Source organism: Megalobrama amblycephala, linkage group LG19 (assembly GCF_018812025.1).
Source record: "Megalobrama amblycephala isolate DHTTF-2021 linkage group LG19, ASM1881202v1, whole genome shotgun sequence".
NCBI lineage: Eukaryota > Metazoa > Chordata > Actinopteri > Cypriniformes > Xenocyprididae > Megalobrama > Megalobrama amblycephala.
This window is the reverse complement of record NC_063062.1, coordinates 20,884,323-20,902,087: the sequence shown is the minus strand read 5'-3', so window position 1 is coordinate 20,902,087 and position 17,765 is coordinate 20,884,323. Positions and strand designations below refer to the sequence as shown.

At 38.7% G+C, this 17,765-nt stretch overlaps 1 protein-coding gene across 2 annotated transcripts in view; it reads left to right on the top strand.

Annotated features, from left to right (window-relative positions):
* mapk8ip2 (mitogen-activated protein kinase 8 interacting protein 2) overlaps positions 1–17,765 on the top strand; it is a 40,265-nt gene that overhangs the window by 17,062 nt on the left and 5,438 nt on the right. The window contains exons 3-10 of one of the 2 annotated variants that reach the window (XM_048169057.1): positions 11,763–11,993; positions 12,081–12,159; positions 12,460–12,654; positions 12,801–15,143; positions 16,451–16,526; positions 16,715–16,887; positions 17,149–17,306; positions 17,424–17,546. In XM_048169057.1, coding sequence (XP_048025014.1) covers positions 11,763–11,993; positions 12,081–12,159; positions 12,460–12,654; positions 12,801–15,143; positions 16,451–16,526; positions 16,715–16,887; positions 17,149–17,306; positions 17,424–17,546 — 3,378 coding nt within the window. The remainder of the gene's footprint in view (positions 1–11,762; positions 11,994–12,080; positions 12,160–12,459; positions 12,655–12,800; positions 15,144–16,450; positions 16,527–16,714; positions 16,888–17,148; positions 17,307–17,423; positions 17,547–17,765) is intronic. The other variant, XM_048169058.1, reaches the window with a different exon arrangement.

Below are 17,765 nucleotides of genomic sequence, written 5' to 3'. Positions count from 1 at the left end.
TGTCTTTTTTGCTGGTTGAATCTGTTTTTGATATTCCACACACCTACGGGCATACTGTGAAATATATAAATACATTTGGCTATTTGTGACTGTGCCCATTGTGCCAGTCAAGAACGATTGTGACATTTAGACATTAATGTTTATAGAATGATTCTTGTACAGATAATTTCCAGCCAACAGCAATATGACAAAAACTCAAGATCCAATTCCATCCTTCCAGACACTCTCACTCTCGCTCCAGCTTTCTCACCCTTGCTCTCAATTCCTTCATGGATTATTCATTCTGTCACACAGAGCTCTGGCTCTCTGAATATATTTAACAGATTTGGGTTTCTGGGGTTTTGCATGTTACAGTATGCTGTTGATGAATGTTAGCTGAGTAGAGTGCAATATTGGGGAAAAAAAACCCTCCACATAAAACAGCATTCAAAACACATTTAATTTACATAATTTGGCATTTCTTAATGGAATAGAATAATTAGCTTAAAATTATGTGGAATTTAAGAGTTGGAGAAAGTTTTGATGAACACAATTCATACATTTTATTATGAAAAGTGCATCCTGTTGGTTTTAAAGGTCCCGTTTTTCGTGGTTTTTTGAAGCTTTGATTGTGTTTATAGTGTGCAATATAACATGTGTTCATGTTTCGCGTGTAAAAAAAACACAGTATTTTTCACATAATTTACTTATCTGTATACCGCTGTTTCCACTGTCATAAAAACGGCTGATGATTTCCTTGTTCTATGAAGTCCCTCCTTCAGAAATACGTAACAAGTTCTGATTGTGCCAGCGGTTCCTGTGTTGTGATTCGACAGCAGCTTAGCACTCTATGGCTCTGAGCGCACCTTGCCCGGAAAGGTCACGCCTCTTACCATAACGTGGAGATGCACGCGCTCAGTGTTATTGTAAACATGTCTTTAATTTTACCCTATCAATTTGAGCCGGAATCAGACCCGGTGATTGGACTGCGGGATGAAAATAACAGCGTTTCGACGACATGGCGACAAACACACTCTACAAACGCACCTCTTGTGTATTCCTGTGGGCGGAGGTTAGTCAAAAAACTGTTTTAGTGACGTCATTAAAGAAGGAAGTAGAGGGATGTAGTCCAAACTGGCCGTTCGATGTAGGCGACTTCTGTTAAATAAAATATCTCGCTTGGCATTGAACTTTGAGCTTTAAAATTTTACAGATTTTATTTATACTCTAACAACAACATTACACACTAACTAAAGTTTGAAACATGGGATCACGAAGAACGGGACCTTTAAAAGTGCACATTGTGAAATTATGAATGTGATTATGTTATTCATAATTTTTTTTAATTAAAAAGTATTATATTATTGTCTAATATTTGTTTCCTGCTGTGCAGCCTTTGTTGTATTAGCACTAATAATTTGTTCACACTAAGTAAATACAGTCAGTTTGGATTTCTTATTATCTTTAAGGCCCACCTCTGTAGAAATGAAGAGCATGTTTAAGGGTTAAATCTGCAGTTATGATGTTTGATGACTCTCTGTGTGTGAGGGATTAGCTAAACAGCATGAGATGTGCTATCTTAGTGTCTGTCCAAATTGCTCATAATGAGAGATCAAAGACAAATGGTTGAGATGTTTTTGTTGCGGAACAGGATATGTGTGAATACATAGTACGTCTACACATCTGCTTTCTAACTCATCAGTGTAGTTGATATTTAATGTAGCTAGTAACATTTCATCACATTTCAGTCTGGTAAAATGAGCGGTATTGTAGGTCAAAATCTCAGATGAAAGACTGGGTTTTAATTGATATCATAAGCTCATAGGGTGGAGCAGAAAACAGCACAGGTGGGCGGTTTGCTGCTAACACTACGATGACCTTTATGTCATCTTTTTTGTATTCATTATTTGCATTTTTTTTAGGTTTATATCAAATATAATTAGTCACGTGGGGAAGTTTTCTCAAAAGCTATATCTTGCTATATGACATGTTTTCAGACAAGAGTTAACTGTGTAATGAAAGTAGATTTTAAACATTTCTTTTCCTAAAATTAATAACAATTAATAAATATTAATTATTCTACAATATTTAAATTTAAAGTTTGAAGGCTATTAAATAGCCTGATGGTCTTATGAAGGTCTTACGGGTTTGGAACGACATGAGGGTGAATAATTAATGACAGAATTTTTATTTTTGAGTGAACTAACCCTTTAAATAGACTATTAAAAATCTGATGAAATTCGAGAGGTATCTGACTCCTCCATAGACAGCAATTTAACCAACACTTTCAAGGTCCAGAAAGGTACTAAAGACATGGTTAAAATAGTCCATGTTACTGCAGTGGCTCAATCGTAATTTTATGAAGCGACAAGAATACTTTTTGTGCTCAAAAACAAAACAAAAATAATGACTTTATTCAACAGTATCTTCTCTTTGTGTCATTCTCCTACGCTGTTTACATTCAGTGCTTCCAGGTTCTATGTCAGAATGCTGACTCAGAATTGGCCGATGCTGTACATGTGAGCAGCACAACGCATGTGTGTGATGCTGACGCAGGAGCCAGCCAATACTGAGCTGGCATTCGGATGTAAATACGGAAGCGCTGCACTGCGTCAACTGCGTAGGCGAATGAAAGGGGAGAGACGAAATTGTTGAATATACATGAATGGGGGATTAATAAACCTCTTGTGTTTCATCAAAAATATCTTAATTTGTGTTCCGAAGATGAATGAAGGACTTATGCATTTGGAATGACACGAGGGTGAGTAACTAATGACAAAATTTTCTTTTTAGGGTGAACTAAACCTTTAATGGTAGATTTCCAATACTGGGGTATGTTGTTACAAAAGGTATGTTCAGTGAACTATCTTTTTTTTTCTCCCTCCTGGGCAGTGACAGTAAAAATTTTATTTTATTTTATTTTATTTTATTATGTTTTTATTTTGTTTTATTTTATTAAGGTATGTGACTTATGATCTTAAGAAATTTTTAAGTAAAATGTGTAAAAAAAAAAAAAAAAACTGGCCTTCCCTATACATTTTGTTAGGCTACTTAAATTAAAATATAAAAACACAATATATGTATTATAGTGTATATTATTAGAAATCTTTTATTTCTAATAATATACACTATAATATATATATATATATATATATACAGTACAGTCCAAAAGTTTGGAACCACTAAGATTTTTAATGTTTTTAAAAGAAGTTTCGTCTGCTCACCAAGGCTACATTTATTTAATTAAAAATACAGTAAAAACAGTAATATTGTGAAATATTATTACAATTTAAAAATATAGCTGCAAGCAGCAATTACGGGGCCAAGCACAAAAACGGCACAAGAAGCCAGCCAACATGGCTGGGAGCATCAGATCAACAGCAGCAGTGAGCAATTAGAAAAAAAAAGTTATTCGCATTTTTGTCAATTTTGTAATAACTTTTGACCACAAGGTGGCGCTGGTCCGAAACTTCTCAGGCTCCTTCAGGGCATTGTCCTGATGACCCATACCAAATTTATGAATATTGGTCAAACCCATCAGAAGTTATAAGCAAAATAGCTATTTTTCATATCTCCACTCCAGTAGGTGGCACTTCGCCGAAACACTCTATGATGCCTCAGGTCATGCTTGTGATGACACGTACCAAGTTTGATCTGAATATGATAAAGCATTGCAGAGATACAGCTTCAAGAGTCATTTTTGCATCATGCCTCAAATTCATTGCTCCGTTATACGAAAACGGTTTGACTTATCGACTTGAAATCCATAACTTTTTGTCGGCATGGTGTGAAGATGATACGGTTAGATTTTGGTCAAAATCGGAGCAACGGTCTAGGAGGAGTTCGAAAAAGTAGGTTTTTAAAGAAAAACAATATGGCGGACAGGAAGTTCAGCCAACTATGGCTAATTTGATATCTATGTTCTTGGCATGACCCAACGAATCAACTGAGACCAGTTTCATTACAATGAGTTAAAATAGTCAAAAGTTATTAGCATTTTTGTAAATTTTGTTATAACTTTTGACCACAAGGTGGCGCTGTTCCGAAACTTCTTAGGCTCCTTCAGGACATTGTGCTGATGACCCATACCAAGTTTCATAATGATACGCTACTGCGTTCATAAAATACAGCATTTTAGCACAAAATTCAAAATGGCCGACAGCCAAAATGTCCGAAATGGGAAAATTGGATATTATTCGATTCGTCATGATGCCCCAAATCGAACAAGACCAAATTCATGATTTTTGGCCAAACCCATCAGAAGTTATAAGCAAAAACATAAATTTTTCATATCTCCGCACCACTAGGTGGCGCTGCGCTGAAACGCTGCATGTTGCCTCAGGTCATGCTTGTGATGACAGGTACCAAGTTTGGTCTGAATACGATAAAGTGTTGCGGAGATACAGCCTTATGTCTATTTTTACAAGCACTACGTACAATTCGTTCGCTTGTTTTACGAAAACTGTTTGAGTAATCAACTTGAATTCCATAACTTTTTGTCAGCATGGTCTGAAGATGATCTGGTTCAATTTTCGTGAAAATCGGAGTAACGGCCTAGGAGGAGTTCGAAAAAGTAGGTTTTTCAGAAAATTCAAAATGGCGGAAAAATTTTCATGACGGAAAATGACGTCATATGGTGCAGTCGAATCAGCTTGAACCAAGGAATCAGAGGAAAAAAGAATTTTGTCTCTAGCCCTTATGGTTCAAAAGTTATTAGCATAAACAAAAGTGCTACTTTGGACAGCTGGTGGCGCTAGAGGGATTGAGTTAGAGACTCCAAATTTGCTATGGACAAAGGTCATTCTGTCCTCTAACTGTGTGCCAAATTTCACAACTTTCCCGCAAGTGGTTCTATGGGCTGCCATAGACTTCAAGAGCGGAAGAAGAAGAAGAAGAATAAATATAGCTGCAAGCAGCAATTACGGGGCCAAGCACAAAAACGGCACAAGAAGCCAGCCAACACAGCTGGGAGCATCAGACCAACTGCAACAGTGAGCAATTAAAGACCTATTGAGATCATTCTAGACAAACGAGCTGAAAAATGATCAAAAATGAGGATTTACTGGTTTATCACTTTCGACCAATAGGTGGCGCTGTGTCCAAATTGTTGCGGTATGTTCAGAGTGAGGTGACAATGACACTTGCAAAGTTTGGTGTCAATATGTCAAAGCATTGCAGAGATACAGCGTCAAGAGTCGTTTTTGCATCATGCCTCAAATTCTTTGCTCCGCTATACGAAAACGGTTTGACTTATTGACTTGAAATCCATAACTTATTGTCAGCATTGTCTGAAGATGGTCTGATTCAATTTTGGTGAAAATCGGAGCAACGGTCTAGGAGGAGTTCGAAAAAGTAGGTTTTTAAAGAAAAACAATATGGCGGACAGGAAGTTCAGCTGACTATGGCAAATTTGATATCTATGTTCTCAGCATGACCCAAGGAATCTACTCTGACCAGTTCCATTACAATCGGTCAATATAGTCAAAAGTTATTAGCATTTTTGTAAATTTTGTTATAACTTTTGACCACAAGGTGGCGCAGTGCTGAAACTTCTCAGGCTCCTTCAGGGTATTGTGCTGGGGACCCATACCGAGTTTCGTAACGATACGCTAATGCGTTCGTAAAATACAGCATTTTAGCACGAAATTCAAAATAGCCGACGGCCAAAATGTCCGATATGGGAAAATTGGATATCATTTAAGTCGGCATGATACCCCGAATCCAACAAGACCAAATTTATGATTTTTGGATAAACCCATCAGAAGTTATAAGCAAAAATATCCATTTTTCATATCTCCGCACCAGTAGGTGGCGCTGAGCCGAAACACTGCATGGTGCCTCAGGTCATGCTTGTGAAGACATGTACCAAGTTTGGTCTGAATATGATAAAGTGTTGCAGAGATACAGCCTTACTTCTATTTTCGCAAGCGCTACGTACAATTCGTTCGTGTGTTTTTCGAAAATGGTTTGAGCAATTGACTTGAATTCCATAACTTTTTGTCACCATGGTCTGAAGATGATCTGGTTCAATTTTCATGAAAATCGGACTAACGGCCTAGGAGGAGTTCGAAAAAGTAGGTTTTTCAGAAAATTCAAAATGGCAGAAAAATTTTCATGACGGAAAATGACGTCATATGATGCAATCGATTCGTCTTGACCCAAGGAATCATAGGAAAAAAGAATTTTGTTTCTAGCCCTTATGGTTCAAAAGTTATTAGCATAAACATAAGTGCAACTTTGAACAGCTGGTGGCGCTAGAGGGATTGAGTTAGAGACTCCAAATTTGCTATGGACAAAGGTCATTCTGTCCTCTAACTGTATGCCAAATTTCACAACTTTCCCGCAAGCGATTCTATGGGCTGCCATAGACTTCAAGAGCGGAAGAAGAAGAAGAAGAAGAAGAATAATAAATATAGCTGCAAGCAGCAATTATGGGGCCAAGCAAAAAAGGCACAGCAAGCCAGCCAAGATGGCTGGGAGCATCAGACCAGCTGCAACAGTAAGCAATTAATGACCTATTAGGATCATTTTAGGCAAAAGAGCTGAAAAATGATATATACAGTCAATAATAAAGATTTAATGGTTTATCACTTTTGATCAATAGGTGGTGCTGTGACCAAATTAATGTGGTATGGTCAGAGTGAGGTAGCAATGACACTCGCTAAGGATATGACTCCCGTGAAAATAAGTCAACCAGATCAAAAGATATAAACATATGAAAAAAACACTAGGTGGCGCTAGTTTGAAACTTCTCAGGCTCCTTCGGGACCTTGTGATGATGACTCATACCGAGTTTCATAACAATACGCTGATGTGTTCATAAAATACAGCATTTTTGCACAAAATTCAAAATAGCCGACAACCAAAATGGCTGATATGGGAAAATTGGATATCATTCGACTCGGCATGATGCCCCTAATCTAACAAGACCAAATTTATGATTTTTGGACAAACATATTTGAAGCTATAAGCAAAAATAATGGCTATTTTGGCTTTTTTGAATCTCCAGACCAGTAGGTGGTGTTGCGACGAAACTCAGCATGTAGGCTCTGGTCTTGCTTGGGATGATTTGTACGAAGTTTGGTGTAAATATGATAAATCATTGCAGAGATACAGCCATGAGTCCAAACTGGGTGCTCTGCGTTAAATTAATTTGCGTGTTTTTTGAGAATGGTTGAGTTTATCGAAAAGCTTTTGATAACTTTTTGCCAGAATGGTCTGAAGATGATCTGGTTCAATTTTCATGATAATCAGACCAACAGCCTAGGACGAGTTCGAAAAAGTAAGTTTTTCGCAAAATTCAAAATGGCGGACAAACCATAAGTCGAAACCTAGCGTGTTAGGTATCGTTAGACTCAGCAGGGATTCAGGAGTCTAAAGTCATGACTCTTTTGAAAATAAGTTGACCACACCCATATTGATAAGCATTTGAATATTTGATTTTACCACTAGGTGGTGCTGGTGCAAAACTTCTTAGGCTCGTTCAGGGCATCGTGCTGAAGACTCATACCAAGTTTTGTGACGATATGCTAATGCGTTCATAAAATACAGCATTTTAGCACAAAATTCAAAATGGCCGACGGCCAAAATGGCTGATATGGTAATAATGGATATCATTCAACTCGGAATGATGCCCTGAATCTGACGTAACCACATTTGTGATTTATGGACAAACCATTCAGAAGTTATTAGCATAAATATCCATTTTTCATATCTCTGGACCAGTAGGTGGCACTGTGCCGAAACACTGCATGTTGCCTCAAGTCATGCTTGTGATGACATGTACAAAGATTGGTCAGAATACGATAAATTGTTTTGAAGATATAGCCTTAAGTGTGATTTTGCGAGCTTTCGGTCGAATTCTTTTGTGCCCTATTCGAGAACGGATGGATCTATCGAAAAGCTTTTGATAACTTTTTGCAGTCATGGTCTGAAGATGATCTGGTCCAATTTTTGTGAATATCGGAGTAACGCCCTAGGAGGAGTTCGAAAAAGTAGGTTTTTCAGAAAATTCAAAATGGTGGGAAAATTTTCATGACGGAAAATGACGTCATATAGTGTAATCGATTCGCCTTGACCCAATGAATCAGAGGAAAAAAGAATTTTGTTTCTAGCCCTTACGGTTCAAAAGTTATTAGCATAAACAGAAGTGCAACTTTGGACAGCTGGTGGCGCTAGAGGGATTGAGTTAGAGACTCCAAATTGGCTATGGACACAGTTCAGACTGTCCTCTAACTGTGTGCCAAATTTCACAACTTTTTACCATACGGTTCTATGGGCTGCCATAGACTCCAAGAGCGGAAGAATAATAATAATAAGAAAACTAACAATAATGCACAAAATTCAAAATGGCCGACGGCCAAAATGGCTGATATGGTAATAATGGATATCATTCAACTCGGAATGATGCCCTGAATCTGACGTAACCACATTTGTGATTTCTGGACAAACCATTCAGAAGTTATTAGCATAAATATCCATTTTTCATATCTCTGGACCAGTAGGTGGCACTGTGCCGAAACACTGCATGTTGCCTCAAGTCATGCTTGTGATGACATGTATGAAGTTTGGTCAAAATACGATAAATCATTTTGGAGATATAGCCTTAAGTGTGATTTTGCGAGCTTTCGGTCGAATTCTTTTGTGCCCTATTCGAGAACGGATGGATCTATCGAAAAGCTTTTGATAACTTTTTGCAGTCATGGTCTGAAGATGATCTGGTCCAATTTTTGTGAAAATCGGAGTAACGCCCTAGGAGGAGTTCGAAAAAGTAGATTTTTCAGAAAATTCAAAATGGCGGGAAAATTTTCATGACGGAAAATGACGTCATATAGTGCAATCGATTCGCCTTGACCCAAGGAATCAGAGGAAAAAAGAATTTTGTTTCTAGCCCTTACGGTTCAAAAGTTATTAGCATAAACAGAAGTGCAACTTTGGACAGCTGGTGGCGCTAGAGGGATTGAGTTAGAGACTCCAAATTGGCTATGGACACAGTTCAGACTGTCCTCTAACTGTGTGCCAAATTTCACAACTTTTTACCATACGGTTCTATGGGCTGCCATAGACTCCAAGAGCGGAAGAATAATAATAATAAGAAAACTAACAATAACAATAGGTGCCTAAGCACCTTCGGTGCTTGGCCCCTAATAAGCGTACGGAACGCCAACAATAACAATAGGTGCCTAAGCACCTTCGGTGCTTGGCCCCTAATAATAAGCGTACGGAACGCCAACAATAACAATAGGTGCCTAAGCACCTTCGGTGCTTGGCCCCTAATAACTGTTTTCTATTTGAATATATTTCACAAAGTAATTTATTCCTGTGATGGCAAAGCTGAATTTTCAGCATCATTACTCCAGTCTTCAGTGTCACATGATCCTTCAGAAATCATTCTAATATGCTGATCTGCTGCTCAAGAAACATTTAATGTGTACAATTGTACAAAATATTTGTGTACAATATTTTTTTTCAGGATTATTTGATGAATAGAAAGTTCAAAAGAACAGTGTTTATCTGAAATCTAATCTTTTGTAACATTATAAATGTCTTTACTGCCACTTTTGATTGATTTAATGCATCCTTGCTGAATAAAAGTATTCATTTCTTTAATTTCTTTTCAAAAAAAATAAAAATAAAAATTCTTACTGACCCCAAACTTTTGAACGGTAGTGTGTAATGCTACAGAAGCTTTGTATTTCAGATAAATGCTGTTCTTTTGAACTTTCTATTCATCAAGGAATCCTGAAAAAAAAGTACACAACTGTTTTCAACATTGAAAATAATCATAAATGTTTCTAGAGCAGCAGATCAGCATATTAGAATGATTTCTGAAGGATCATGTGACACTGAAGACTGGAGTAACGATGCTGAAAATTCAGCTTTGCATCACAGGAATAAATTACTTTGTCAAATATATTTAAATAGTACACAGTTATTTTAAATTGTAATAATATTTCACAATATTACTGTTTTTTACTGTATTTTTAATTAAATAAATGTAGCCTTGGTGAGCAGACGAAACTTCTTTTAAAAACATTAAAAATCTTAGTGGTTCCAAACTTTTGGACTGTACTGTATATATATTGTGTTTTTATACTTTTATACTTAAAGTAAACAAGATACGATAATCTGGAAATATTGTCTATTTTTTTTTTGGTAACTCGAATAAATCAGGCCACACTGACTGACTCATTGTGAACTGATGAATAGGTCATTTTATGAATTATTCAACAGCCCTCGATTATGCAGTGCTGTGCTGTAGTTAATGTCTCTGCATTAGTATAGATACTTGTCTGAGACATCAGTGGCATCGCTGCCCCGCCTCCTGCATCGACTGCAGTATATGATGTGTGCTGTATGTTTGCTTTTTAAACTTCTCTTTTCTCTCCCTTTACAATCCTATGGTGTTTCCTTCACCTTCTAACACTGCATCTTTTATTTTTTTCTCATCATCTCTCTCTTGCTCTACCTTTGCGGTCAGCGTTGAGAGCACTGCATTCATTCATGACTTCTGTGTGAGTTCGGCTGGCTCAGCAGAACACTTTTTGCTGGTGTAATGCTGACTCCATCTCTGAGCAGGGATGTAAAATCAGTGCTGGTCAGGGGTGAGGCCTTGTCCTTGGAAATATTAGAGCGATAGAGTTTCAATAGAACACATTTATAGACTAATTCATGCAGTATAGCTAGAACTACATCTACACATTACAGCATTACAGCTTTTCTGGAACTCTCCTAAATTTAGTTATTGGTCATAGTGTGTTTGACTGCTGCTGGTCAGGGGTATTGATTGATAGAGATGGCATATAGATTCAGATCCCTGCAGTGCCAGCTGGTTGTGAATCTAATGCAGTGTGGGACTTTTAATGACCTCACCCACACACATTTGCCAAGCAACAAACAGAATTTTAGCTGTAGTGTGTATGTTCTTAATTGAGGTGAATATCAGACGTTATGCTTATGTAAGTGCATTGACTTGTTTTCCTGGAAGGGCGATGAAACCTGAGGAGCTTTAGCATCGATCACCATCTGCCCTTCCCTACAAGACATGATTCTCTCAGCTTTGTTCAGTCCATCCACAGTCTTTCCCTTTTAAAGACAAAATAATACTTTAATAATAATACGAAAGACCTTTTGAGTGTTTAATCAGACTCTGAGTCCAAATCGGAACTTTAGAATTTTAGTCGGAATTTTCACTAACCAATCAATCACTGATCTAATCCTGCCCTACATTTTTTTTTTTTAAATGGCTTGTGAAGACTGTTTTATGTTGACTATAAAGTATTCTAGGTTTATCAATAAAATGACTTTCACATTTCTTTTAAATCCTTTGGTATAATTGTCTAAAATATACATTTAAACTCACTGTTGGTTTCATTATTACAGTCAGAAATATATTCTCCATTTGTCATTAAACATATCTGCAAGATGGAGTTTGTTTTGCCTGCGACCATCTATATACAGTAATACATGTTTCAAAAAATATGGCCTGGCTAGCAGTCAAGTCTTCATCCAGTCCATGATGAACATATGGCCCAACTAATTGATGGAACAAAACATTAACAGTACAGAAAAAGGTCATGTTGAATCATGTATGGTACACATGAGAAGCATTTGCTCTTGAGCTGGAATGTTCATGCCTGACTGATTTTTGTGGATATTGAATTTATGTGTATAATTAGTCTTCACTAGTCCATTCAGTAACCCTTGTTTCAGGCTGCAATATTGATTTATGGTAATGTTTAATAGTATATATATATGTTTTCTTTTTTCTCTCCTTTGTAAAGGACTGCTTAATTTTGGAAAAGAATGATTTCCACCACCCAGTATGCTCATTCCAAGATGACTTCCAAGAGTTTGAGATGATCGATGATGAAGATGAAGATGATGATGAAGAAGAAGAGGAAGCAGATCCTGATGCCCCTCCCTCACCATCAGCATCTCCTCCCCCCTCCCCTACTCTGGGCACCCTCAAGAGCCGCCCAACCACTCTAAACCTGACTGCACCAGTTTCACAGGTACCTCTAACACACTTTACACAATCAATAAATCAATAAATATATATATATCAATATTTAAACTCCTCTTTTTTGTTCTAATCTCAGGACTCCCTGAACAACAACAGCAATGTGTCACCACGAAAGTCAAGCTGGCAGGATTCTCTTCGAAACACGACTTCACAGGGTGATTATTGCTTATATACTGTAGTGTATATATTATAATATTATATAAAATATATAATGATAACAATTTTAGTCATTATATTTCATGTAAAGATAAAAAATTAATTGTTTTTTTGTATTTATTTTCTAAAAGCTCAAATTTCCTTATATTCAGTTTGTATGCTCTTTGCAAGTTTTAACTATTTTTTTTTAATTTTTGCAGTAGAATCTACCTGATTTATTATATTTATTAATATTTATTCTGGATGTATCTGTAACTATAAATCTATCCCATTGTGACTCATTTTACTCAATATTTTAGGCTGTTTGTCTCCAAACCACTCTTGCCTTGAGGACGGTTCCCATGTGACCACCTCATGCCCAGGGGCTCCAGACACCACCAGCTCTGCCAAAGATACACCCTCAAACCCACCAGGACATTGTGGTCTCCATCAGTCACCTGGCAGGCCGTTGCTGTATGACTTTGAGGGCAACAGACGAGAGCGACCTGAATACGGTAAGAAGTCTGATCATGTTGCTAATGGCAAAATTAACCTCCAAAAACATTTCTCATTTTGTCTTTTGTTTATCCTTGTCAACTTATCTAAATTACCCTCCATCTCTCTTTTTCTTTTTCTATCTCTTTATTGTCCTCCAAACCAGGCTCCTTTGGTCAGCATAACTTGTCAAGTGGCTCTGAGGCAACTGAGGTGAAACCTGATGTTGAAGAATCCACTCTCAGTGAGCTTCTCCCCTCGGTTGATGACTGCACTTCTCAGTGCTCTGACACTGAGGTTGACCACGACCTGAATGGCCATGCCAAACGTCGACCTTGCCGCTCTCGGCACACCAATGACACTTACACCGTGACAACGGAGACTGCTGACGACCCAGAGCTTGAAAACGATGGCACCAGTAGGTGTCTGTCCTCAACTGCACCTCTTGGTAATGATGCTGAGACTCCACTATCGGACGAAGAGCTGGACAAAGATTTTGCCATTGACTTCATTAGTAAGGATACCTATGATCCAACTTGCAAGGAAGCTGGGGACTCTTCTTACGTTGAGTTCCCCTGCATTGAACCAACTGAATCTATTTCTGTCTCCAGCTATGTGTCATCCAGTCGATCAGACATACTTGATGCTATGGATGAACCTCGAAACATGCATCAGGGCCAACCTGCTGCTGCAAATGACACAACTTCTCCTTCTTCTGATCCAGGTATTGCTGATATGAATGCCAAACGCTACACAGAGTCAGACCGCCACAGCGATGACCTAAGCTCTCCTGGTTCGGACTCTGATATTGAAGGGGAACTTGAGGCTGCATTTGCGTGTGGTCCACTTGCTAGTAACATGATTTCCTCCATCTCAGAGACAGAGCTGGACCTAACAAGTGAATCCAGCAGCGGGCGCTCCTCGCACCTCACCAATTCCATTGAAGAAGCCAGCTCCCCAACTTCAGACCAAGAACTGGACCACGAGCTGGACACAGAGCATGACAGCGGTATTGTGGGTCTAAAAGCATCTCTTCTTCTGGGCCAGCCTGACCCAATTAAACAAGACTCTTCACCAGGCCTTGATCCCAGCCCAGACATGTTGCAACTAGATGACGGCCAAGCTCTGATGGGTCTGCAGAACGTAGATGACGAACAGGGTTATGAGCACCAGGCTGATCCTGATGAGACTCTTCCCCCTGCCGTACCCTGTGAGGATAGCAGCTCTCAGCAGTTGTTGTTGAAGATTGAGCCCGACCACAGTCTTGAAAGCTTCAAACGCTCCTTCTACTTGCCTGTTGGCCCCAAACTCATGCCCTCTGTGGACGACTACGATGGTAACAGTGAGGGAGAGTCCGAGTCAGAGTCCGAGGACGAGCTCAGTGAAAACTCTGATTCTCCTTGGCTTCTAAGCAATCTGGTCAACAGGATGATTTCAGAAGGGTCCTACCCAATCAGCTGTCCAGAGGAGTGCTTCAAACGCTCAGCCTCCATCTCCGACACCATCTCGCCTTCGTCGGACCTAGAAACAGATGCTTTCAATGACACAGATGGCTGCAATTTGCAGAAGCAGAAATCTGAAGAAAAGTCACAAGAGGTGACCTCTGAAAAGTCAGAGATGAGAGTGGAGGAAGAGATGGAGAAAGAAGCCAGCTCTGTGTCTGAAGAGGGACAGAAGGAAAGCAAGAGAACAGACTCTTGTCTGTACATGAGCAACCCTACATATGGCACCGTTACACCCGTCTTTACAGCAAGATTCGATACAAGGACAAAGAATTATGAATCAGAAGACTTCCCATCTCAAAACTCATTGAAAAACAAGCAGAAAGAGGAAGAGGAGGAGCCAAATAATGACTTAATGATGGAGAGAATGAAAGAGCTGGACTCTCCCAGCTTAAGCGAGAGCGTAATCAGTGACAAGGACGAGGGACGGGAGACACGGGTCGATCAGCTCACTAGTTTGCAGCGAATCACAGAAGTCAAAAACAGCCTTACGCTGGACCTCCCAACAGCACAGACCAATCACTGTTTCAGTCTTACGTACTCAACAGATAATGATGAAGATGAGCAAGATACCTCCCCTTTTCTGGATGATCTTCACAAGGCACCTTCACCCTATGGAACGGAGACTTACTTGGACAGCTCCCCACCTATTGACGAAAGTGTACGAGAGTTGAGGAATGCAACCTCCGACCGGCCCGTTGATGACTCCTTGGCATATGATTCGATGAAGTACACCCTAGTGGTGGATGAAAACACAACGCTTGAGCTGGTGAGTCTGAAGCGCTGTACCTCTGTTCTTAGTGAGGACAGTGATGGACTCTCTACAATCTGTGATGAAGAAGGGGTTGATGAAGATGAAGACATTTACGGGCAGAGCCAGATGGTAGGAGGCATGAGACCTAATTTGCTGTTAAGTTCCTCTGAAGAAGACTCCTCCCCTGAGGCGGATTTGCCTTTCTCAAAGAAGTTCCTCAATGTATTTGTCAACAGCACGTCACGGTCCTCCAGTAAGTGAAATTTAACACTCTGCACAATATAGTTAATGGATAGTTGACCTCCATTTTGTTCTAAACCTGTAAACAAAAGGAAACCCAGACAGCAATGTAGTGTCGGCCCAGATCCGGCCCACATCTGGTCCACGTGTAATCCACATTTACCAGATGTGTGCCGGATCTGGGGCACACTAAGTTGCTGTCTGGGAATGTTTTGAAAAATGTGTTTTTGTGCATACAAAGAAGATGTTATTTTGGAACCCATTGACTTTCACTGTATGGACAAAAAGCAGAAGAAAGTAAGTCATACAGGTTGTAAATGATGACAGAAGTTTTGTTTTTGGCTGAACTATCCCTTTAGTTATATAAATGAACATCAAATGTGAAAGATTTCTTAGTGCCCAAATCACCACAGCAATGACTTTAGCTCTACTGGTTCGGACTTATATTGAAGGGGAACTTGAGGCTGCGTTTGTGATGGTCCACTTGTTAGTAAAATGATTCCCTCCATTTCAGAGACAGAGTGAATTCAGCATCCAATGTTATTGTTTTCTCTCTTGCTAGATTCAAAGCTAACTAATATGACAATAAAACAATATTCAAAGCTACTGTAAAGGTTTAATATGCACAAAGGGGAAAAGATAAACAAATTGTTGTATATTACCTAAATATATTACCAAAATTAAATTCACTCCCATTCACAGAGCCATTCTGAGCTCTTTTAGTACTGTTTAGTAGAGATTTAGATGATCATTTTACATAATTTAGGAGTCTGTCTCAGTGAATAGAGAGGATATTTAATAATCCTAATGAGATGACATCAGAAGATGAAGGGTTTTCTATGACATGCTTCTAAATGGGTTTCACAGTACTCTGTGACACACCCACATGTTGGGTTTATGTTTTATGAGGACTTTCCATAGACATAATGATTTTTATACTGTATAATCTGTATATTCTACCCCCCCTACACTACCCCTACCCCTAAACCTACCCATCACAGGAAACTGCACATTTTTACTTTCTCACAAAAACTCATTCTGTATGATTTATAAGCCTTTTGAAAAATGGGGACATGGGGTAATGTCCTCATAAGTCACCCTCTTCTTGTAATACCTATGTCATACCCATGTCATTATACACATTTGTGTCCTGATATGTCACAAAAATGCGCACACACACACACACACACACACACACCCACACCCACACACACACACACACACACACACACTCACACACACACAAAGACAGAGGGTCTACCTTGGGGCTTATACCTCAGTATACAATGGGATAATGCATGTGCACTATGCGTTTTTCAGGCACAGAGTCTTTTGGGCTTTTCTCGTGCACTATAAATGGAGAAGAAAGAGATCAGACTCACAGAGCAGTCTTCAGGTGAGTAAAGCTGCCCACGCTATAACCTAAAATCACCTAGCTCTAATCAAAAAGCTCCAAGCTGGTTTAAAGTATACAAACCCTCAAGGAAATCTTATTTTTCAGTATCTGTCAAAACACTTAAAATTGACTGCTTATTATATCTATTGCAAGCAATGGAGATGCAAGTTTTAATGCCCACGCTGCAGGTTCATCCCACGACATGCAGATGAGCTGGAGTTAGATGTTGATGATCCATTATTCGTTGAGGAAGAGGAGGATGATTATTGGTACCGTGGGTATAATATGCGCACAGGGGCCAGGGGGATTTTCCCAGCGTACTACGCCCACGAAGTTGTTGGCCAAACAAAAGACCTGATGAGTAAGTATTTTAATATTTTTTTATTTTTTATTTCTTGTGCTCATGGTCAAGTCCTATAAAAATAAAATTCTTTCTGTTTTCCATGATTAAATTTGTTTTAAAGTATTTTATAATATGATAATTTTATAATAAGAGTACATATATATGTATATCTTAAAGACTTTTTGTAATTATTGAAGTGGCCTTCTACTAAGTAATGTGTGACTGTTTTCTTTTTCTTTCCTATTTCTCTGGCCTTCACATCTGGTCCCTTTGTTAAAGCACTTGGTGAGTCAGCATATGTGAGTCTGTATGTGTGTGTTTCCATAGCAATGAAGAGGAACCCTGCTTGGATGGAAAGCTTCCGAGTGCAATTCCTGGGTTCGGTGGAGGTTCCTTATCACCAAGGCAACGGCATCCTGTGTGCTGCCATGCAAAAGGTACTGTAAATAGGAAATGTATCAGTTTGTGCATTGTGTGATATAGTACTAAATAAATGCGCAATGTTTTATCATATGATACAAACCTGAACTAATGTGTTTGTGTTTGTCTTACAGATCGCTATGGCAAGGAAGAGGACAGTGCATCTTCATCCCCCGTCTATTTGTGAGCTAGAAATAAGCTTGCAGGGTGTGAAACTAGTCATGAGTTTGGATGATGAGTACGACTTTTCAGGGGAGGTGAGAGAAAGTGTGAGAAAATGAGAGAGAAAACAATTTTTTTTTTTTTTTGGCAAAAAAAATAGTCCAAATTAAAGAGTTTAAGTCATATTCAGCTGGTCCTGTGATGAGTTTTTTTTATTATTTATTAATTGTATTATTTATTATTTAGCTACTCTTATCTCATGTGAGTGTAAATGATTTTTAACTGTTTTACTTGTGTGCATATATATTTTATAT